At 39.6% G+C, this 23,374-nt stretch overlaps 1 protein-coding gene and 1 long non-coding RNA gene across 6 annotated transcripts in view; one reads left to right on the forward strand and one right to left on the reverse strand.

Annotated features, from left to right (window-relative positions):
• The window catches only part of FLT1 (fms related receptor tyrosine kinase 1), a 192,305-nt gene that overhangs the window by 117,016 nt on the left and 51,915 nt on the right, over positions 1–23,374 (reverse strand). For all 5 annotated transcript variants that reach the window (XM_024230907.3, XM_054528852.2, XM_024230908.3 and 2 more), the window contains exons 4-10: positions 18,297–18,421; positions 14,131–14,293; positions 13,892–14,028; positions 11,214–11,388; positions 10,127–10,244; positions 7,828–7,997; positions 7,236–7,395 (exon numbers count right to left, since the gene is read on the reverse strand). In XM_024230907.3, the coding sequence (XP_024086675.1) occupies positions 7,236–7,395; positions 7,828–7,997; positions 10,127–10,244; positions 11,214–11,388; positions 13,892–14,028; positions 14,131–14,293; positions 18,297–18,421 (1,048 nt within the window). The remainder of the gene's footprint in view (positions 1–7,235; positions 7,396–7,827; positions 7,998–10,126; positions 10,245–11,213; positions 11,389–13,891; positions 14,029–14,130; positions 14,294–18,296; positions 18,422–23,374) is intronic.
• LOC129049463 (uncharacterized) overlaps positions 1–23,374 on the forward strand; it is a 158,397-nt gene that overhangs the window by 112,023 nt on the left and 23,000 nt on the right. The window lies entirely within an intron of this gene.

The raw sequence follows: 23,374 nt of genomic DNA on the forward strand, positions 1-23,374 counted from the left end.
TCAAAAAGTTTAATTAAAAAATTAATGTGGTTTAATTTAAAACACATAATGAAATGTTTGATAGCAACTACAGGAGACAGTTAACTCATTAGAAACAATTATTCATCAGATTCACTGTATTACTAAGAAGAGTGGGAAAAGGAGGAAAATCTCACAAAGCAGAGAAAAGTGGCAAAGGGGCCTTTGGCAAATGAACTCATGCTCTGTTCTCAGGACTTTGTATGAAATATTAATAAGGGCTGTTGTCCGAACAGTCACATTAAGCAGCATGCATTTCCTCGTCCAGTAATTATATAACAGAATGCAAGAAGTTTCTCATTAGTAAGTGAACATTCACTTTTGGCTTGTGATGAAAGCCTCCTGTATAAGATGGCCAGTTTTATTTGGCTGTTTGTTCATGCTCAAAGTCCTGCTAAAGTGGTCTTTGGTCAAGTGGTCTTCTTTAAAGTCCTCATTTTGATTCAAGGTTTTGTTTGTGGTAAATTAAAATTCTCTGTAGCATGGCTGAATTGAGGCTGCATACCCAGACACACGCTGCATAGAATATATGTTGAGACACATGGATGCATACAAATTGTATGTATACTTAGGAAGAATGTGATCAATATTAAAACATGAGGTATGTGACCGTATTTCCAAAAGAAGAGGTCTTAAATTATAGCTTCCCTCAGACATCTGACCTACATTTTGCCCCCAGGAAATATTGACTTTTTCCATTTTTATATTGTTAAAACTTTCATTGTGTAGGTGGAAAATAAAATATGGGACATAAAACTGTTACAGCATAAAAATAATAGACATTCATGTTGGCAGTCAATTAAATTTGGGTCTTTGAGTACATTTCTAATTAACTACCATTAACAACTGTCTTGTTTCTGTCCTGTTAATTTTACATACCCCACTGATGCACCAAACTATGTTTCCCCCAGATGATCTATCCCTAACACATCCCTAATGACTCAGGCCCTCCTTTCTTTGCCAATTTGCTGACGTAAACAATAGAGAAATGCAATTAGGCAAGCCCCTCTCAGATGCCCTTCTCAGAGTTCCTAGACGCCTCTGCTTTTCTCTGATATTGTAGGCCACCCCACCCCCCCATCCCCAGATAGAAGGCAGTAAACCACCCTTACTCTTAGAGTGGTCAGCTTTCTCTTGACACCATCCACCCCCCCTCCCCTTAGTACTCTACTGCTGGTGCACACGAGGAGTGTTTCAGACATGAGATGTCACATTGTCATTGAGAATGGCGGGAAACATTATTTTCTAGTTAACTTCTAAAGCATGTAGTTATTTTAGACTCCAGTCCTGACCTACTTTAGAGTTTTGCAAGCAGTTCCTTGAGAGTCCATGTATGTCTATTAGATTTTTCTTAGAAAACCCACCATTTTATCTAAGAAAGTCAAAAGAATAATATTCTCCCTCAACCTTCCATGAGTTGAGAACCCAACATTTTTCACACCCTGAAGGGACTCATCTGCAAAAGACCAAATAAAGCAGGGAAAGCTTTAGAGCTAACTGGGCAGAGAATGAGAATGCCTTCATTTGTGTGGGCTGGATCGAGGCTGGCAAGGTGGTCCAGGTTGGCACTGCAGAAAATACGGCTTGGCCCCAATGGTGGAGGAGCTGCTGCACTTTTTTTTTTCCTTACTGGGCCCTTATTAACATTATAATCACAGAGTCAGTTCTGTATCACAGAGTCTGTACCTCCATTTAAGACTTTTCTGACAGCCATTCTACTTTCATAGGTTGAAATTTTCTGTTAATTTGTTACCGATCCTCAGAGTTAATGGTCAAATTGCCTTACAGTTTATAAGAAACAGAAGGGAAACATCAGTGTGCAAACACTGGGAAATACTTTCAAGCCTTTTTGAAGGAAGAAAATATAATTTACAGTGATTTTCTAAGTTAACTCATTCATAGCTGTGTATGATAGTAAAGGGGAAGCACAACCATTGCCATTTACAGAAGGGGAAATAGAAACACAGATTAAAGAACTGGCCAAGGTCACACAGAAGTCAGGGACTGTGCCAAGAATAGAACTTGCTTCCTTGATTCCCAATTCTCTATCCTTGGGAGGATGTAGTAGATATTTTGCAGATACATATATAGATCCAATAAGTAATCACCAAATATGTTTAATCTTGTATAATGCAAACATAAATGCTAAAGACAAGTGGTATTACCTTTATGTTTTACATATGGTTGGTGCCTAATAAATATTTGTGTGATGAGCAGATGGTTGACAGTATATTTAGATTGAATATCAGTGACATGCCAAGTTGCTTTGTAAGATGTCAGCAATATTAATGCAATGTAGACAGAAATGTTTCTCTACATATTTTGACTAGTTATCACAGATAGCCTATAAAGAAAACGAGATTTTTTCACAAAGAACCCAATGTTACCTAAGTTTTTTTTCCCATGAGAGGGGAATAACATAGTATGTGGTACAACTCTGTCTATTATAATCAATCAGTGTTACTTCTTCCTTTGAAACTATGATTTGTGATAGTTAGATAGGGAGAGAGAATTAAACTGGACTGTGATCTAAAGAATGTGTGCTCTCAAAACAAAACTGCAGTAATCAAAGGCTGCAGGCATTGAACCTCCCTAGAGTAAAGACCCAAACACATTCAACATTTTAGAAACAGATCTTAGTTTTAGAAAGAAGAAAAGGCAATCTAGAAACAACCAGGTGGACTCTAGACACCCACGGAGGAGGTGATCAGAGCTCATGAGAGTACCGGGAAGGAGATCAGCAGAAGCTCCCCACCATCCCCTGTTTGTGGGGAACAGATGAGCGCAAAGACCCACTCAGGCCACACAATTGTCTAGTCAGCTACCCGAGGGTCTCCTTGGTATTCAAGCACACGTAAAGAAAAGCAGGCTTTCAACATCTTAGATTCTTCCTGAGAAAATAGTGATCTGCAGCACAAACTGATTATGCCAAGACTGTCCTTGCCCTATCCTCTCCTGGGTTCCTGAAATCCACCCTTTCCGTTCCACAGAGAAGGTCCCCTTCCCTCCAGTCCTGTACTATTATTGTTCCTTTAGAAACCAACCAACCTCCTTGCCATGGACAATCTTATCCAAATAGTATCTCCTGTGAGGCTGCATCAGTACTGTGGCAGAGTTCACGGAGGACTGTAAGATCAAGCGGAGCTCAGTCTTTGGGGGGTTTACTAGTACTACTTAGTTGTTCAAAATGCAGGGGGAATGTGAAGTTCTAGAAATCGAAAGCGGACTGGCTGAGCAGGCATCAGCTCCCCCACATGCCCACTCAGCCCACCCCAGCCTCAGCCAACCCACAGGGCAGAACCACTTCCTCTCATGACGGGAAACCAATGAATGGGGCAGGCCACACGAACTGGGAGAATTACTTCATTCCCTCATGACACCCTTCCATTTACTCTTCCTTTTACTTTTGCCTAACTCTTCTGTAGTTCCTTAATTTTTCTTCTTCTGAAAAGTCATATTTTCCTGAACTCCACAGCCACCCTCCACCCCAGACCTACTAAATTACTATTTTTAAAGCACAACAAAACTGTATTTTACATTCCATAATTTGCATTCATTCCTTAGAAATGTTTGGCAAAACTGCTCACTGTTGTGAAACTAGCTCTATAGTAGGCAGAAATATCCTTTAAGTTCATTAAAGGTTCTCAGGTCTTATTTAAAGAAATGTACCCCAATGCTAGCAATGATTACAACCTTGCAAATCTGTGGCGCTCTGTAACTTTCTAAATACATTACCTCATTCGATCCTCATAGTCTCTCTATGAAGTGTATATCATTATCTTTATTTTATATGAGCAGAGGCTGCAAACTACAGACATGTGGAAGGCACTATATGCTTAACATCCTTATGATGCTCTCTGGCTTTTTGCTCAGACTCGTGGGAGCAGGTTTAGGAATATCTATTTAGAAGTCTACCAGTTGGCTGAGGATGAGAAAAATAAAATATTCCACCTCATTCAGTGTTGATAACTTATTTTGGTGTTATTAATATTAAAAAGAGATATCATAGTTTTCTTATCACTTTTCTTTTCTTTCTTTTTCTTTTTTTTTCTGAGACGGAGTTTCGCTCTTGTTGCCCAGGCTGGAGTGCAGTGGTGTGATCTCAGCTCACTGCAACCTCCACCTCCCAGGTTCAAGCAATTGTCCCTGAGTAGCTGGAATTATAGGTGCCTGCCGCCACTCCTGGCTAATTTTTGTATTTTAAGTAGCGGCGGGGTTTCATTATGTTGCCCAGGCTGGTCTCAAACTCCTGACCTCAGGTGATCCTCCTGCCTTGGCCTCCCAAGGTGTTGGGATTACAGGTACGAACCACTGCACCTGGCCCCACTTTCCTTTTTTTAATTAAAAAAAAAAACTAAAAAGGGGAAAGATTCTGCTTTATTTCTTCTTGATTCATTACCTGTATGAGCTTAAAAGTAATCATCCTTTCCCTCCTCTCTTTTATTCCTAATGTTTTATAAGAACAAATTCTAGGCAAAATAAAAACCACAATATTACTCAGTTAAAACTTAGCTCGCTTTCATAACACATTTTACTACTTTTTTTTTAAAGGGTGACATTTTTAGTTGAACTATCAGTAGTTATAATAACTTATTTACGTATTTATTAGACTCTAAGATACTAAATTTGAGTTAGGTCTGAACCTCTTTCTATATTAGATACACTGTCTGGCCATATTAAACCAATTAATAGTTTTGAGCTCCTTAAACAATTACATTCTGTCCTCAAACTAAACGAATGCTTTGGCTGTGGATATATATAGATACGCCCTTTCACTAGAGCCTAAAATTTAAATGCCAGGAATTATTCTACGTATTTGAGAGTAATGTGCATATATTAGTCACCCAATCTCTTTTGATGATCATGTATAGACACCAGTATGCAAATATGTTATCATATAACTCAAAATAAGTGCAATGGAGCATTTCTTACTCATGTGTTACTAAAATTCCTGTCTACAACTGAATCTAAGTTAGTCTAAGTGTATATAAATATGTTTATATAAAGACATATTTGAGAACTTTTGGTAATTAAAGAGGGCTTCATTTATCTATAAATTTTAGCTTCATCTCTCTGACAGGGTGAAAGAGTGGTTCTATTTATTTTCTAGTGTACAAAGTTTCTACATATATTTCTGAAACACTTCTAAGTTAACTGTGCTGATTTAACCAGCAAGCACCAAATCTGGGCCTCACACAGGTAGGCTACTCAATTAGTACCTGCTGACTAATATACATCAAGCTGTCATTCTTGTACATCAAAGATGTGTACACTTTTGACAGATAATTTCAAGCAGCAACGTATTAAAGAAATAAAGCATATGCAACCTTAAACTTTCATTTCTGATCAGTCTTGTAAGTAGTGAAAAAAAAATGCCTTGAACAGAGAATAATTCAAATGGCCAACAAACATTTAAGGTAATGCTCTGAGTCTTGAGACCATTCTGAAGGGAATAAGACATGTTTTCAGGCCTTGGCGAACTTACTCCATTACACAGAAGAAAGATCCCATATACCACAAAGAAATTGGAAAGAAAGCTAGTGTTTTCAAAGTTCCATTCGAGGTGGCCTCATTCCCCAAACCATATTTTATTAGCATTACTTAAACCCAAATTTATAATATTATGTTCTATCACCACAATTGTTATTTTCTAACATAGTTACTAGTTCTAATCCTAGATAGAATAGAAATTTTAGATTTAATATTGCCAAAACAAAATTTAAACACATTTAGAAAAGGCTCTGTTATTCCAGAAAAATTTAACTCTACACTTTTATCCAAATCTAATAGCTTCAATTATTTAGTAATTTTTTTATTTATTTGCATGTTAGGTTGGCACATATGTCAAGACCCTAAAGGGATGGGTCCATAAATATTGATGCATACCCCAAATTTGCAAAATAGTATAGAATTTCAGTAGATCTCACTGTCTTTTGCGTTAAACATTCACACAGTGGTAAAGAAGATATTTAAGATTTGTAAGTCTTCTCTATTTCTATTCTTAGAAAATGACACTCAAATGAGAAATCAGATGTGTGGAAAATAGCTACTTCCATAGCTCACCAGTAACTTTCCACTCTGAGAGTAATACACCCTAAGCAAAATGAGTTGGAATTGTGGGAAGAATCTAGAAAATCAAATAGCCACTTCTATCTGTTTATGTTAGGATTATGCTTTGTTTACTTTTCCTATTAATCTTTTTTTTTTTTTTTAACAATCCTCCTGAACACTCTGCAAGTGGAGTTAAAAGTAATAAGGAAAATAATTTGGCATAATGATAATCCTTGGGCAGTTTCAATAATATCTTATTGTTGCACCTACCAATTCTATTCCTGTTCTTCAAATTAGCTCCCATGAACTATCCTTAGTATCATCCCTCTAGACTAAACAACAAGAGGAAAAAGCAAACAAGGCTCAGTCATCAACAGGATGCAAGGAAATGCTGCACAATTAGCAGAGGGTAGGGATGTATTCATTTAGCAAATATACACTGAGTATCTACTGTGTGCCAGCCTTGGCCCAGCCTAAAGATACAAGGGTGCTCTCAATCAGCTCTTAGCTTGGAGAGAGACAAACCTTTGCGCATCGAGTGATGTAACAAGGGCATGAACAAAGTGCTGTTCATCCTGAGGAGGAAGAAGTGATTCTGAACGAGGCAGTCAGGAGAGTTCACAGAGAAGGTGACGTAAGAGCTGAGCCATGGGGTTTGATAAATAAAGCCCTCTTAGGAGGCAGGCAATGGGTGGAGGTGCATTTCAGACAGATGGAAGAGCACAGCCCAAAAGTAGGAAACATAGTGATCACTGGTGTTGGGAAGAACTTGGATCATAACCAAAGAATACAAAATGAAAAATGGGAATGCTAATGCAACTGACATAGTGGTATCGCCAAAGTCTAGGGATATTCAATTGAGAAACAGGAGACCAGAGTTCCAACCTGAGCTCATATAACAGCTCATGGAAGGACCTTAGTTTTGTGCTTGTGTTTCTAAAACTGTGAACTAGAGAGAAAAATTATGAAATTGTTAGCCAATGGTAGGGTATATTCAGTAAGAAAGAAGAGTAGCTGTTGCCCACCTTTTTCCAAGGCAGGGAGAGCCTTTGCCTCAAATATACGGTACATCCCATCTGCAGATTCCCATCTGCATCCATTAAAAAATCTTAATTCCAGGTGTCAAAAAGTATTTGAAAGTTAGTAAGAAAACTGACTGTCCCTACCTTGCTTCGGAATGATTATGGTTACAGGGGTGCCAGAACCACTTGATTGTAGGTTGAGGGATACCATATGCGGTACAAGTCAGGATTTGTCTGCTGCCCAGTGGGTAGAGAGCTGGGTCTGGAAATGATGACACGGCCTTTTCGTAAATCTGGGGTTTCACTGGAAAGGAGATGAAGAACGGGACAGAAGTCAAGAGCAGTTCTAATGACTTTCTCCTGGGCCACACATGAAGGACCACATTCTCACTGGTTTTGATGTCAGGGAAACAAACAAGAAACAAAAAACAAATAAACCCTCCTATTTGTCAAGAAAATGCAGATTTAAAAAAATAGTAGCAGGGTTTTGAGATTATTAATAATTTGATTCCATGGTATGTACATTGTGATTACAGTGATAAAAGACCATGCCGCCTATGGAATACAACAAACAAACACGAGATCGTTAAGGTGAGAACTTAACATTAAGTGTTTTTTCAAATGATTATTTGAAATTTTGCCATCTTTGATGTTGTTACGCTGATTTTTGAATTCGTAAAGGTTCACTAATTTGCTGCCTACCAGAACCAGAAGAAAGTATGAACAGCAAACTTACCATTGACAATTAGAGTGGCAGTGAGGTTTTTGAACACATTTGACTGTTTTATGCTCAGCAAGATTGTATAATTCCCTGCATCCTCTTCAGTTAAGTCCTTGATAATTAACGAGTAGCCACGAGTCAAATAGCGAGCAGATTTCTCAGTTGCAGGTAACCCCTCTTTTAACCTGTGGTTAAAAACATGATCAGTAAGTCATTTCACACAGCCTCTTAATATCACTTTGATAACACTGACATTTAAGTTTTTCAGCTCAAGTTGACCAGTTTCAAACCTTTGATCATCAATGTTGATTTTTAAAATGTAGGCATTAACTTTTGAGTAAAAGCAGATATGATTTTTAGACTGGGTAACACTTCATATTTATTGGCAAGGAAGAAGAAATAAAGCGAGCGAACATAGAAAAGCAGTAGCTTAGTGTGCCCACAGGGATACTGGTGGCCACTGTGACTTAAGTATTAACCCAGAGGCGGGGGCTCTGATTCCATCCGAGATGTTTTTCAGAGTTTTCCATGAGGCTCCATCAGCAGTATAAGGGCCATTGTAAGTCAGATCAACTAGATCACTTCTCCAGATAAAAATAAAAATAGACTTTCCTATTGTGGTCCATGTGGAGTTCTTATTAGTTTTATAAATGGTCACACCAGTTGTCCCTTTCATAAACTAGAGTGAAATCAAGATTATCAAGATTTTTCCTCTGAGGAAGAACAGTTAAGGCACACACACAAAAAACAGAAAGCATAAACTTAAAGAAATTTTAAAAACGTATTAAATACTGAATCGATGCATTGATATCATTCTATTGCACACAGAACTGAGAGTCAGAGGCCTGGCTGCTTGACCTGGCTCTGCTACTCACTGCAGGCTGCTGCAAACATGACTAACCAGTTTGGGCTCCAATTTTCTCAAATTTTCTAGAGGTTCTCAAAGTTTCCTTATAACTCTAAAATTCTATGATTTCATTAAAATGCACGGTTCTTTAAATAGGCAGTTTTAATCCATTAGGAGTTTCTTGTGTTCTGTATAAAGCTTTAATATTGGGAACTTAGTTCATTATCATGCATGATTATAAAGCCCTACAAACAAATTCCCATTACTAGTGTGTCTCAGATCCAAAGTAATTAAAATGAGGATGCTACACTTTGTGATTACAAATATTGTCTTGGTATTACTTTAGATTATTTCCTATCAACAAGTCAGCATTTTTGACAGTGGATTGAATTTTTTTTTAATGCCCTTGCTACTTAGTTACTGAAGATATCAACACTAACAGATGAGCGTGCTCTCAGACACTGGAGGAGTGAATGTACCTCCTGGAGTCATTAAATTACTATTCCATTTACTATCAAACCTAAAAATTTACTACTAAACATCTTTGACATTCTGAAGCAAAAAAGATCATTTTTCTACTGTAATGGCATGAAGACATAGCACAAAGTTAAAATTTTCTCTTTAATTCCCTATTAAGTATTTGAGGGAACTGCAAACAAACACTGCCCTCATACGACATTGAAAGCCAAATCAGCTCTGGTGAGGGAGATTCTAAAATGGCACCACATCCCTATTGTATGGATTGTTTTGCTAATCAGTTTTGTACTATACCCTTTGTTTAAAATGTAATGACTTGAGCCAAAGATATTGGCATTTAACAGTAATTTTGTAAAATGATTGCAGATCATAAACAGATTACATTGTTTTACATCAGGTGTTGTACTAGTGTTTTAAAAAACAGCTGCTGAAGGAGGTTTTGAATATGTATCCTTCTAGCCAAAAAAAAACTTAATTAGTTCAAGTAGGCCCCATCGTCCCCCTCTTCAAATGAGTAAGTCTTGTCTCTATTAATGTTTGTTTAATTTTAAAACAAGACTGGAACTTTCAACCCAGCTGTACATAAAAGAATTATTTTCAGCATTCTCATTACAAGAGCCCACTTCTTCAGGGTTAATAGAGCATGTTACATATTCAAAATGCTTCGTAGTCATTGCTCAACACATCCCATTCAAAGAATGTTGACATCATAGGAAGGTTTAGAGATGCAGAAAGTTAGCCACACAGTAAGAGACTAGACCGAAGTGAGCACTCAAACAAACCTCATCTCTTGCTTACCTTGCTACATTGTTTCCTTTTCCCCAGCCCTTCTCACCTCTACCACCCAAGAATCTACAGAGTTCTGAGCTCTCTGGGGCTGTCTGAAGAACCTGTCTTGGTATTTTGTCAGGAATTCGAGTCATTAGGCTCTTGCAGCTTCCCACTTACAAAGCATGTCTTAAACTGTTATGGAAATGAGGATGGTCCTACCATACAACTTCCGGCGAGGGAAATGCCTTCACTTTCATAGAGAGCCGGTAAGACCGCTTGCCAGCTACGGTTTCGAGCACCTGATGTTTTCGATGTTTCACAGTGATGAATGCTTTATCTTTGAAAGGAGAAGTGATAAATACATTAGAAAAGAATATATTTCCATAAACAAAACCTTAGGGCCTCATTCAGGGAGGGTGTATTCAATGGGTAAATAAACAGAGCTGAATTATGATAGAGCCTATCAATGAGCCCAAATGTTGATCATGAATAGGATACTTTAAAAGCACTGTAATTGGTGAATGCCTTTCAAATCAAATGGTATCACATCCTAGCAACATAAAACAGTGGCAGAGCAACAGAAAGTGAAACACCTTAAATATCTCTATCACAATAACAAAGAAGTGGGAAGATATTTCTAAAAATCTAACTGGCCACTATAAGCTAGGTGAGAAAAAGTTGCTCTGTGCACTCAAAAACAACTAATTTGATATCAAAAATCAACTGGAGAAAGACAAAAGGAAATAAAGGCTACTGATAGAATTGTTCCATAGTTTCTGCCCTCCACACTGTTTCCTTTTCAGCAATGGAAATAAGGTCATTAAGCATTTTCTTTACAGAATTTGCATACCGAAATTAAGCAACAACATTAGGATTCCTTTAGAGTAAAAGCAGGGATAAAACAGCATTAATTCTAAATGATTTAGCAAACCATATTTTTATTTCTCTAATTCATGGTAGTACCTGAGAAATTTTTCTTAGATAATAAAGATAAAACTCATCATCTTTTTCTGTTTTGTTTATACAGAACACTAAGAATTTCATAAATATATTAGGTTCTAACTGAATTATTAGCCATAATAAACATCTAAAGAAAGGACTCTCTGTTCAATTCAAAAGTATTAAATTTAAAGAGTACTTAACTTGGTTTGCTTTTTGACAGGGGGAGGAGGGAACCATGGTCAAGTCGTATTCACTCATGATAATGTAACTCTTGGCCAACAGAAAACTGACTTATTTAGAGAACACAGACATCTACAATGATTAGAAAGCATAGCATGAGTTGGCAACGCTGAACTATGCTTACCATATATATGCACTGAGGTGTTAACAGATTTGAATGATGGTCCACTCCTTACACGACAAGTATAAAGTCCTTTGTCTTTGTTCTGCACTTTGTCAATAGTAAGAACACTGTAGAATATGTTGGCATGGGAATTGCTTTGGTCAATTCGTCGCCTTACAGAAGCTCTCTTATTTTTCTAGAAAGAAAATGTATAACAAATGTAGAAGGAGTGAGTGTTCATGCTTAAAGTTATATAGGATTTTAACATTTCTTAGATCATTACTTCGACAACAGCTTCTGTTTTATACTAAGAATCATGTCAAATCCACCTAGAGTGTAATGTTTGGAAACTATATCTGTGTCTAGAGGTGCTTCAAAGATGTAGCATAGCAGGATTTATTTAGCACTTAATTTTCTTCAAATACACTTTCACATATACTATCTCAATTGTTTGTCCCAACAACCTAATGAGATTGGCAGGCTGACTGTCCTTTTACTGATGAAAAAACTGAAGGAAGTGACACCCTGGCCCAAGTTGGCTAGGAACTGAAGTCTTTTGAGCATAAATCTAGTGTCCTTCCTCTGGCACACACACCTCTCTAGACAGTAACCTGTTCCCTAGGCATAGATATCACACACAAACGTGGACAATCATAAGCCTTAGTGTCTGGCTTAATGACAGTGCTTCTCTCACCAAATCACCATGTGAATTTCCTTTTTTGTCCCTACGAGATATGAAGGTAAATATAATGAGTCTTGGCTGTACTTACTAAGGTGGAATAATCCTATAGTTTCATTATTTCACTATTTGAACAATGCTTGCCCATGTCGGCTAAATCACAGTAAATGGATCTTTAACCAAGACTTGGAAGGTGCTGTCCCAGGTTTGTCTCAGAGAAGACCAAGAATTAGCCTTAGGCTCCGCAATCTGACCTGGCCACAATGACAGTCCTGCTTACTGTTTTGAGAAGACAAGATCACATTGCCTTCTCCTTTTTTTTTAAGCACTGTATTTTATAACTAATAAGTTATTTCCACCTCTCAATCCTTCCCCATAGTCATAGGGGGCGGAGGGGAGGAGCATGGAAAAATGTCTTTGGGAGCTGTCCAGAACTGAGTTTTGGGTCTTGAGCTTAGTTCTCTTCTGTGCCACGTTTAATACACTTCTACCCACCTGTCCTTTTACTTCCCCGTTGGAACAGACAGACACATGTTGAGGCCATTTTCTTCATTCTCAGCAATAACCGGAGAGAAAAGTCAATTGCCACTATCAAAAGTCAGAGAACTAGTCCCCTAACATAACAGACTGAGGGAGCTTTCTGCAGCTCTATTTATACAGGTACTACTCCTTTTGCCAAGCTGAGTAACACTGGTATTGCTTCTGACTTGGGAAAGAACTCATCCTGTGTTTTAGAATTGCTTCGCCCAGTACTGCAGCCACCAGCCACGTGTGGCTATTAAAATTAAATGAAATCAAAAATTCATTTCCTCAGTCACACTAGTCACATTTCAAGTGCTCATCTGCCATATGTGGCTAGTGGCACAGTACTGGAGCACAAATACAGGATATTTCCATCACAGAAAGTTCTGTTGGACAGTGCTGTTTTAGAAGATTATTAGCATTTAATAGATGTGTTGTAGATACTCTTACAGTAGCAATGCTAGCAGGATAAAAGTTTCTTCCCTCTTGGCACTTACAGAGAATATTTGATTTCTATTAAAACCCAGAAAATATTGCTACAAGCCATAGCATTTTTATTTAAATGAAACAATACCACTCCAAGAAAATAGTTCATGACTGATAAGTCCTTAATGTGTCCCTACAGGGCACTTGTTACACGTTTTTGTTGCTAAGTTATGTCATTTCCATGGTGAGAAATGTCGATGAAAAACAACACTAGCTTGAGGCTGATGCATTAATCTTTCATACATAATTTAACCATAAATTGACTTTGTAATTGGGCAATCTGAACGACATAACAAATGATTGTACTTGAGATATGCCGCATAAATTATGCTGACACACAAGAAGTGGGGGCTAGAACTACTGGCAAAATTTCCTTAACAGTTTATCATAGTTTCCCCATCTATACATTTTTAAAACAATTATTGTTTGCAAGGATGTTCGATTTGAATAAGGGAACCCAACACAGGCTTCTTTCTTCTCATTTTTCTGAAGGACAGAATTGCTCCCCTGACACTTAACAAATGGAATATTGGATGGCTGGGTTGTAATATCTTTTCCAAACATGCTCCAATCAGGTGCCTGACTGTCTGCCAGTATCTTAAATGAATGCGCTGACAGAGACAGCCTCCTGGAAAGTTGTTGTTGTTGTTGTTACAAAAGGCAGTCCCTGCCTGGCATTTAGTGATAAATTTCTCTCTCATCTCTAAATCCTACAGAATAGTTTCCAAGAATGAAACAATCCCTTTTTTTTCCACCTAGAATCATGCAATAGAAATACCAGTCTACACTCTTCAAAACAAAACCCCCCGACATCAAAAGACAGTATCTATGCATATCACACTCATGAAATGCCAGGCAAAGAAAGCACTCAAACCAAACCCAAAGCTTCTTTATTGACTAACACTGCCACAGGAGTCAGGATTTTCTGATTTTTCCCATCTCAAAACCCCTGCGGGATTTCACTTGCTTAAAATACTGTCCTGCAGAAGAAATAGAAAAATGGGTCACTCACTTCATCAGGGTAACTCCAGGTCATTTGAACTCTCGTGTTCAAGGGAGTGGTAGCAGTACAATTGAGGACAAGAGTATGGCCTCTAAGTAATTTGACTGGGCGTGGTGTGCTTATTTGGACATCTATGATTGTATTGGCTGCAAGCATAAGAGAGAAATTGTTTAAAATTAAGATTTCATGACACAGATAAAAATACAGAGCACTTCGGCTTATGATCATGCCTTTGAAGCATCACTTACTTTGTCGATGTGTGAGATAGTTTGTCTTATACAAATGCCCATTGACTGTTGCTTCACAGGTCAGAAGCCCTATTTCTTTGTACGTTGCATTTGATATGATGAAGCCCTTTCTACTGTCCCAGATGATGCGTTTTCCATCAGGGATCAAAGTGTCAAGTGGAAACTGAAAAGGAAGAGGCATGCATTAACAAGGTCCTATTAGCACTGGTTGGCAATACTGTTTCACCAGCAGTTTGTGAAAACATGATTTTTCATCTAAAATGAAAATAGTAAAACTCTGTAGTTTGCTTATAACAAACTAGGTTAAAAACTCTAGTTTGTTATAATTGGTTCTTGAGTTTTTTTGCATATAGCAAAAGATATTTGCATTATAATAAATTATAGTAATTATGATAATTTACTATCAGCTTTGGCAACAAGTGGCATCTACCCAGGATAGACCTAGTTGTCATGTCAGACTTTCAGGTGGAGCCCATAACTCTTTGGCCTCTGGGAATCTTCATAATAAACTGGTCAGACACTCAATAGACAAACCAATTAACAGGCTGGGTGTGGTGGCTCACGCCTGTAATTCCAGTACTTTGGGAGGCCGAGGTGGGCGGATCACCTGAGGTTAGCAGTTAGAGACCAGCCTGGCCAACACGGTGAAACCCTGTCTCTACTAGAAATACAAAAATTAGCTGGGCATTGTGGCAGGCGCCTGTAATCCCAGCCTCTCGGGAGGCTGAGGCAGGAGAATCACTTGAACCCGGGAGGCGGAGGTTGCAGTGAGCTGAGATCACACCACTGCATTCCAGCCTGGGCGACAGAACGAGACTCCGTCTCAAAAAAAGAGAGAGAAACCAATTAGCATTTTTTTCTACTGGGGCTGCCAGATTATTCCCATTTGTTTTCATCATCCAGAGCTTTTAACAAGCCATAGCTTTTCCTCCCATTTTGCATGGTTTACTGAAGAAGTGGCTGTCTTCAAAAGAGTGTAAATAATTCCAGGTCCTCCAAAATTCATAACATTAACTTGGCACTCACTGGGGTTGTCATTCTGAGGATCCTGCTGTGTCACAAGGAAGGCATCAGCTCTGCCTCTGGAAAGGCAACTCCCAGAAGCTGAAGCAGCTGATGGTGAAGGCAGCCTCGGAGGCCAGACAGAGACTCTGCAATGAATGAAGTGCTCTCTAATGCTCAGAAGTATTCCCAAGCACGGTGAGTCCAAACAGAAGAAAACAATCCGTGATCTGACTTTCTCCTTATGCCTTCTTCTGGCATCAAGAACGTAACATTTAAAGACTACAAGATAAACACTCTGCCTTGGGATTAAATTTTATTTATAAAGGGTCATTGCTCCATAAAGTGGCCCAGCCAAATTCCCCTGATGCCAGGTTGCCAGCCCAATTTCAGTGGTGGTAGACTCCCAACTACCACTATTCCTTATTCCCAGTTGAAAAAGGGAAAAAAAAAAATCAAATTACCTTCCCCCAACAGATTATAAAGGAAATACCAAACAGCCACAAAGAAGCTCGAAACCTTTTCTATCGCCTTTTAAAAAGTACACCTGGCATCCCTCTCTCTATCCCGTTATCATTTATTTCTATTGCTTGCTAAAGGAGCTGATCTGGATTTGTGATCCTATGGCAGAAATTTCTAGTCCAGAAGCCACTAGTGCCTCTCTTCCAGGGACTATGCCTACATCGGAATGTATTACTGGTGTTCCTTGGGTTTGAAATTAATTACATCCTGTTTATGAAGAACTGAAAGCAATTAAAGGATTTGCTTTCATGTTTCAGTAAATCAAGGTGCTACCTGTAAACTTAGGAATGCATTCAGTGGGAAAAAAAGAACCTTCTCGTCTAATTTAGTGCAAACAAAGGAAAACCCAGAAAAATTTAAGTCAGGGACTGAAATCTATGGTACTTTACAAATAAGTGAAAACAAGCTGTGCTGAATCTAAAAGGAAGGTTTGCTGACAGAATTCCTCAGTACAACTTAAAAATACACTAAAATTGCCTTTAAAGTGTTTCCCTTACTCTCATCTATCCATTACGGCTGTTAGTAGTATTCCATTGACAAAGTAACTTTACGTTTAGCTGACAAGATCTAAAGCAGTCAAAGACTGTAGCCCATCAGCTGTGACCACCACTGCATGTGTAAGAATGAAGGCAGATGGGCAGGTGGATCTCAGCCTCGAAAGGAAGCCCTGGGCAGCAAGGCCTGTCTGCAGCTGACCATGGCTCCGACAAAGCAGGCATGTGAAAAGGAGAGGGAGGGGACAGAAAATTAGAAGAAAAGGGACAATAAGAGAAATGAAAGGGAAAGATATTAACTTCATGTCAGCAGAAATACGTCATAGGTTAGAATATTTCCAGTATATATGTGCCAAACCAAAATCCCTGTTAAAATTTTACACTTCTCTTTCTCTCTTTTTAAGTTGTGCACTGCAGATCTTAGGCAGAAAACCAGTAAATAGACTCCCACCAGCCTCAGATTTTTATATGGGAATTTTGGAATGCTCCTGATGACCAAAAATCCCATCTGCATGAGCGCTCCCATGAAAGAGAACATTTCCCTCTCCACATGGTGTTTTCCATATTAATCATACAGCAATAATTATCTCAGACTAAGGGGAGTAATGCCATGCTATTGAAAACATGACTTGGTAATATATCAAGTACTGTACTGGGTATTAAACTGTTAAATAATGCTAAAGCTAACCCTTGAATAGGGCTGATCTTGTACTTAGATACTGCTCTAAGTGCTTTCCATATATCACCTGACTTAAGCTTTCTAACAGCAATGTGAGGTGGTACTACTGTCATCACCCCCTTCCTCAGATGGGGAAAGTGAGGTGGAGAGAGGTTTGATAACTTATTAGTTTGCCCAGTGACGAGTGGCAGTATGTTCAGAGTGCAGGCAATGTGGCACCAGCCTCTGCTCTTAACCACCCTTGTCTTCCTCCTATACGACTAGACCATTCAAGAAGGATGGCAGGAACACTGAATGAGAAGGCAAGATATTGGCTCAAATGCCCAGTACGACCTGCGAAGTTCCTGACACTCTGGAAACCAGGGTGTTTTTATCTTGACCAACTGAGGAGTTTGACTCCTCTGGCGTTTCCAGCTCTGCCGCATAATGACTTTGTATTTCCTGGCAATGGCACACAAATGTAATGGAGGCCAAATCCTGTCTCTGATGGACTATGTTGAAGGCCTACATGAGTAACAACCCAGGAGAGTGAATGCAAGGAAAGAGGATAAGGAGACTCCTCCACCACATTTCAGGACTCAGGGTTGATGGGTGAGACTGAACATCATTCTCTGAACTTTTCCAGCCTAACTGCCACCACTACCAGCACCAAACACTTCCTGAGTGCCTGCTCTGTGATGCACTGTGTGAGGTGCTGCTCTGGGGCGGACTTGACTTTCTCTCTTAAAGTTCTAAGCTCTCAGAACTTAGCACAGTTTTCCATTTGGGGAGCTTTTATCCAGTTCTGAGTCCTGGTATACTCCTAACTCTTACTGCTGATTAATTAGCTAGAATGTCATAGGTTTAGTTTTTGTTTTTATTAGATTCTACCCTAAATCTTTTACCTTTCCGTATGTACACTTTACAATATAGTATGAAGAAAAGTTTCATGTATGGCCTTCATCTCCCTTTTTTTCCCTAAGAGTTGAAGTTTGGGTGCTTAGCAGGAGACAGGCCTTTTATCACCAAGGAACTTGCCAATTCAAACCAAAGGTGGTGGCTCCTTATGCATGAAGCCAGAACATGTCAATGCCTGGAGAACTGGGCACCCTGCTGACATTCTGTCTTCTCTGCAGTAATCTGGATAATCCACTCTCTGCAAAGTTATTAATTTGTGTAAGCAGCAGAATTGATTTTTCTCACATTTGCACACAATTGGGTTTGTGGCAATACATAACATTTTTCACGATTTCAGTTCTTTCATTATTCACATCGATTTACGCTTAAGACACCATCATTTTATTCTATTTAACCACATGCATGGACATAACTTCTAGCACTATTCCTTACAGTAAAAGGATGTTACAGGAAAGTCCACTGAGAAGCCCAGATGTCTGTAAGGAAATTATTCCAGAAAGATAAAATGAGTAAAACTTCATTATGCTTATTTGCAGTGAAAGTATGCTGAGAATAGCAGTGTTCAAATTTACCTTTTTTAAAGTAACAGTGATGTTAGGTGACGTAACCCGGCAGGGAATGACGAGCTCCCTTCCTTCAGTCATGTGTATAATTTCGGGGATTTCACTGTACATCTCTACGAAAGGTCTACCTGTATCTGAATGAGAAGAAAATGAAAAAATATATATGTAAATGATTGACACGCAAGCATCTAGACACTGTAGCTAGTGGGGTAAGGTAGGCACTGCCGCAGTCACATCATTCTCCCTTAATGTAATCCATACATTCACATCTTTGTCTCTGAATTTGGCCCTCTGTGTTTCTACCCAGAAAAAGAAAGCTTCCCTAATAAAACCTAATTTCATATCTGTTGTTGGTCTCTGATCAGATTGCCCCAATACCTTAATATGCAACGTGATATGGGGGGACCACTGTGGGAAAAAGCCTAAAAGTGCAGTAGGAGAGAAAGGAGAAAATTCTGCATAGACTTCTCACCACAGCTATGCTAAGTGCCTCAGGAAGCGCCCTCCAGAGCCTTTGTAAGTGCTCAAAGGGCATAGATGCAGTGGCAAAGGTCAGCTCTCTTTGGAGAATTCAAGGTGATGCAGAAGTCTAGCAAGTCGAGGAGAGGATTATCATTTGAATGAGAGAAGCATGACTTAAAGGTTTTCTAGACCTTTCCTCGGAGGCTAATAATAATGAATGAGAAGGTCTGAGCTGCTTAGGGGGAGGGGGACAGGCCGGAGAAGCTGTGTTGAATGCTGCATTTATTTCATATGTATATTAGGCTAATTTCTTTAGTATGCACTACTTACCTGCTAATAGCAAAGTATGTGCAAGTGCCTGCAGAGAAGTCTAGAAAAGACTTTAAGCACCAACACTTCCTTAAAAAGCATGGCATTTGGCCAGTCTCAGAGGCAAGGAGGATTCAAACACCTGTTCAGCTTCCCTGTAACTCCTTGGGGAACCAGAATGAGCCCAAGATCCTTTTAGAAACATTCTCAGTCTACCCTGCCCTTGCCCTCGGGAATCTATTGACATCCTCAGGCAACGATCTCTTCAGGAGTCATTGTGTTCTGATCGTCGCCCGTTTGCTCCAGCCTTATATACTAAATGGAAAGAAGTCCTGTGTGAACTCTCTCCATTTGGACCTGAAAGAACCAACCAGGCCCCCACCTGCTTGCTGGTCCTGCCTCAGGTTTGTGGGTTACGAAGCTCATTTAGGATGCTGAATGGAGAAGGAATTGGAGAGAAACAAAAGCAGTAAGCAGGCAATGGTTGCCCAGACTAGATGGTGGCTACAGTGATCATTATGGTAGAACTGTGTCCCCACCAAAACCATATGCTGAAGTCCTAACCCCCTGTACTTCTGAATGTAACCTCATTTGAAAACAGGATTGTTGCAAATGTAGTTACTTAAGCTAAGTAAGGGAGGGCTCCTCATCCAATGTGATTAGCATCCTTATAAGAAGGCAGTCATGTGAAGGCAGACAGGGTGTGCAGACTCGCACTATGCGCAGATGGAGGCAGAGACGGGTGCGATGCAGCGGCAAGACAAAGAATGCCAAGGATTGTGGGCAACCACCAGCATGTAGGAAGGGGTGAGGGAGGGTTCTCCTGCAGGTTTCAGAAGGGGCATGGCCCAGGTTGATTTGATTTCAGACTTAGAGTTTCCAGAACTGTGAGATAATACATTTCTGTAGTTTTAAGCCAAAAAAGAAAAAAAGTGGGCCATTGCTATAGCCTGCTGAAGATGGGATAGTTCTGTGCACAGCAGTGTGGAATGGAGGCACAGATGTGAGCTCTAGAGAGACCCTTTCACCACAGCCCATCTTGTGTGGTCCCTGGCACCTATATGTTAATAATTCCCACTCATCCTCTGGAAAGCCTTGCTAGCCCCCTTCCTTCCTGCACCCTTCTCCACCCTAGCCCACCTTAGGGACTTTCCCAGTGTTCCCACCGATTCTGTTACAACACGGTCCACAGAACCAGCAACTTTTTTCTCTGGGTACTCATTGGATGCTACATTCCTAGAGGAGAGGAAATGGATTGTATTCATGTCTGTCTCATGTGTACTGAATGAATGAGTGAACGGATATCCAACCCTGTCATTTTACAGATGAGAAAAGAGGCACAAACAGGTGAAATGAGTTGTCTAGATGGGCACAGCCAGGCCTGTAGGCCAGTTACTTCTGCCTCCAATCTAGAGCCCCTTCCCCGGCGGCACCCTGAAGGCTGAACCTCTGGCTACCTTCTCTTGAAGGCCCCCATAGAAAGGGCTGCCAGCAGGTGACAATGGTTTTTCAGAAATGAAGGCTGATTTCCACAAATTCAGTAGGAAAGTAAGTGCCTCATGGTACTGTATAGTGTTGGAGAAATTCTGAAAAAGGGCTGATCACCAAGGGATGCGGTGTGAGAGCAGGCTTTGGGGCAGGCTTTGAGTCGGAGGGAGGTGGTTCAGAGTGCGCCTCAAAGCCTGGGTTTAATCCTGGCTGTGGTCCTGTGTAACTGTGAGACCTTGGGGAAATCATTATACCCTCTGTGCCTCATTTGTAAAATCTATGTGAAAGGGCTATGATGAGGATTACATGAATTAATATATGTAACGCACTTAGAATGATGCCTGGCAAATAGCTGTTAATTTTCTTATTATTATTATGACTCATTTGAATTTATGAACAAAGTGTTAGAGTTGGCAGTTAGGCAGACACGAGTGGGGCAGGAGAGTGCCCCTCCTCCCAAGAACGTCAGGTGACCATCAGGTGATGGTCAGGTGGTTATTAAACTGTCTTTCTAAAATAATAATTAGTCACAGCTGGCACCAGAGACAGACAGTCTCCCAACAGATAGAAAACACCTGAAGCTGATGATCAGCAGCTTCCTGATAAGATTTTAGAAGTTGGGCGAGCAGGCTCAAGCAGGCACACTCAAAGGCAAAATGGCACAGTTTAACCGGTATATGACTTTCCTCTGCAAATACTCAACTGGTAAGGGAAAAACACCTCAAGTGAGCACAAACACAACTTCAGTAAACACAGTGTGCATGTGGCTCCTCCCAGGTGCTGGCAGGCCACTGTGCATGTGGACAGCCCATCTCAAAGGAAAAATCAGGGGAGAATAAACACAAACCCTTGAATCTCTCAAGTTGCCTGCTTGGCCTTCTGCCAAGTGTAGTTTGCTTCCTCTCATTCCTGCTCTAAAACTGTTTAATAAACTCTCACTCCTGCTCTAAAATTTGCCTCGGTCTCTCCCTCTGCCTTACACCTCTGCCTTACACCTACTAATGCCCTTGGCTGAATTTCCTCCAAGGAGGCAAGGATCAAGTTGCTGTAGACCCATACAGATTCGCTGCTGGTACTAGTAGGTAGATATGAAAATCACAAATTATACTCATCATCTTAACTATCAAAAATATAAATATATATTGATACAGTGGCATAGAAAAAAGGATTGGAAACAAACATACTAAAATTTTAAGAGCCAGGTGCAGTGGCTCACACCTGTAGTCTCAGCACTTTGGGAGGCTGAGGCAGGAGGATCACTTGAGGCCAAGAGTTTGAGACCAGCCTGGGCAACATAGCAAGATCCCTTCTCTGCCCAAAAAAAGTTAACAATGATTATCTTTGGGTGTTGGCTTTATGGATTATTGTTGTTCTTATTTACCTTCTTCTATATTTGTCAGTCTTTCTAGAATGATCATGCATTATTTTATAGTAATATTTTTAATTATTAAAGTTAAAACTCAAATGATAAAGCTCCATCCATTTTTGCTTAAGGAAAACTATAAATTTTGCATTTGATTTACCTGAGTTTCGTCCTCTATAATAGAATGAGACATTAACTGTCACAGTTAATAAACTTATGTGTTTATTAGGAAATCTCAATGGTTGTAGTAACATATGCAGAGAGAAAAAGTTAATCAGACAGACACAAGGATTTCTTATCAGCATTAAATTCCTCCTTTAAATAAATTCGCTGAGCTAGACATTCAGCCGTGGACTATTGGGATTTGATCATTCCTTTCCTTCCTCTTGTGAGTCTATATTTTTGTCTCTTTTGTGCATCCCAAGGTAAACACAAAGAAATGGTTTAATTCATTTAACTAAATTGTAAATCCTTCATATTTAATTTACTGTCTCCTTAAGTGATTGTTTTCAACAAAGGACACTGGCACAAAAAAGTTACTACAGGAGATAATAAAATCAGTGTAGTCATTTCTAGACTAATGAATACCAGTCCCAAATGAAAATAGAAAAGGTTAATTCAACATATCTTTGAATTTCTTCTTTCCCTTTGGTACTGTGGATCCCCAAAACACTTAAATTTTACTACAGCTATTGGCCTTTAAAAGCCAATACCAATTTCAGCACTGGGTCCACTGAAATTCCATCCAAAGATATCAGAACTTCAGTGATTTGTGTCCCTCCAAACACTATGCAAAACGCATCATTTGTGTGACAGTCAAAAGTGGCATTATAAATCCACTGTGTTTGCAAATAAGCATATGACCGTAGATACACACACACACGAACAATACTCTCTGGGCTTATTAATAGTATATTTCCTCTGCAATTTACTTCAAGGAAGGGCTAAGAATGAATTTGCCTGACATATAATAATACAAACATATTTTGTTTTGTAGGACCATAGATATAGAAGAGGTCACGGTTCCATTAATATCACCAGTAAAACCACTTACTACTCCCGTAGGACACATCTGTCTTTGTCACAAAATTAAAAATGACTTCCAATCCCAGCCAGCACTGCAGAGTGATTTCCTGAGACCAAATTGGCTGGTTGTTGAAAGAGTGAGGAAGAGCTGCTCCAAAGACTGCCGGTGTACTGGCAGCTCAGACACACTGTCACCAGGGACTCATGCCAACACTCAGCTAGGTGGAGGTCACACTGCCCTCACCTCTCTGAACTCTTAGAGCTCAAAGCAGTGACAGGAAACTGGCATAGAATATGAAGTTTTCTCACCCACTGGGAGTATCTGGGCTGTCACCTATCCTTCAGGACAACAAGTGGGCTCAGACACAGAGAAAGATCAAACAGGGACCCTTGCTCAGAATGGAATGATGTCTATTTTTTAAATGTGTTTTTTCCTTTT

Source organism: Pongo abelii, chromosome 14 (assembly GCF_028885655.2).
Source record: "Pongo abelii isolate AG06213 chromosome 14, NHGRI_mPonAbe1-v2.0_pri, whole genome shotgun sequence".
NCBI lineage: Eukaryota > Metazoa > Chordata > Mammalia > Primates > Hominidae > Pongo > Pongo abelii.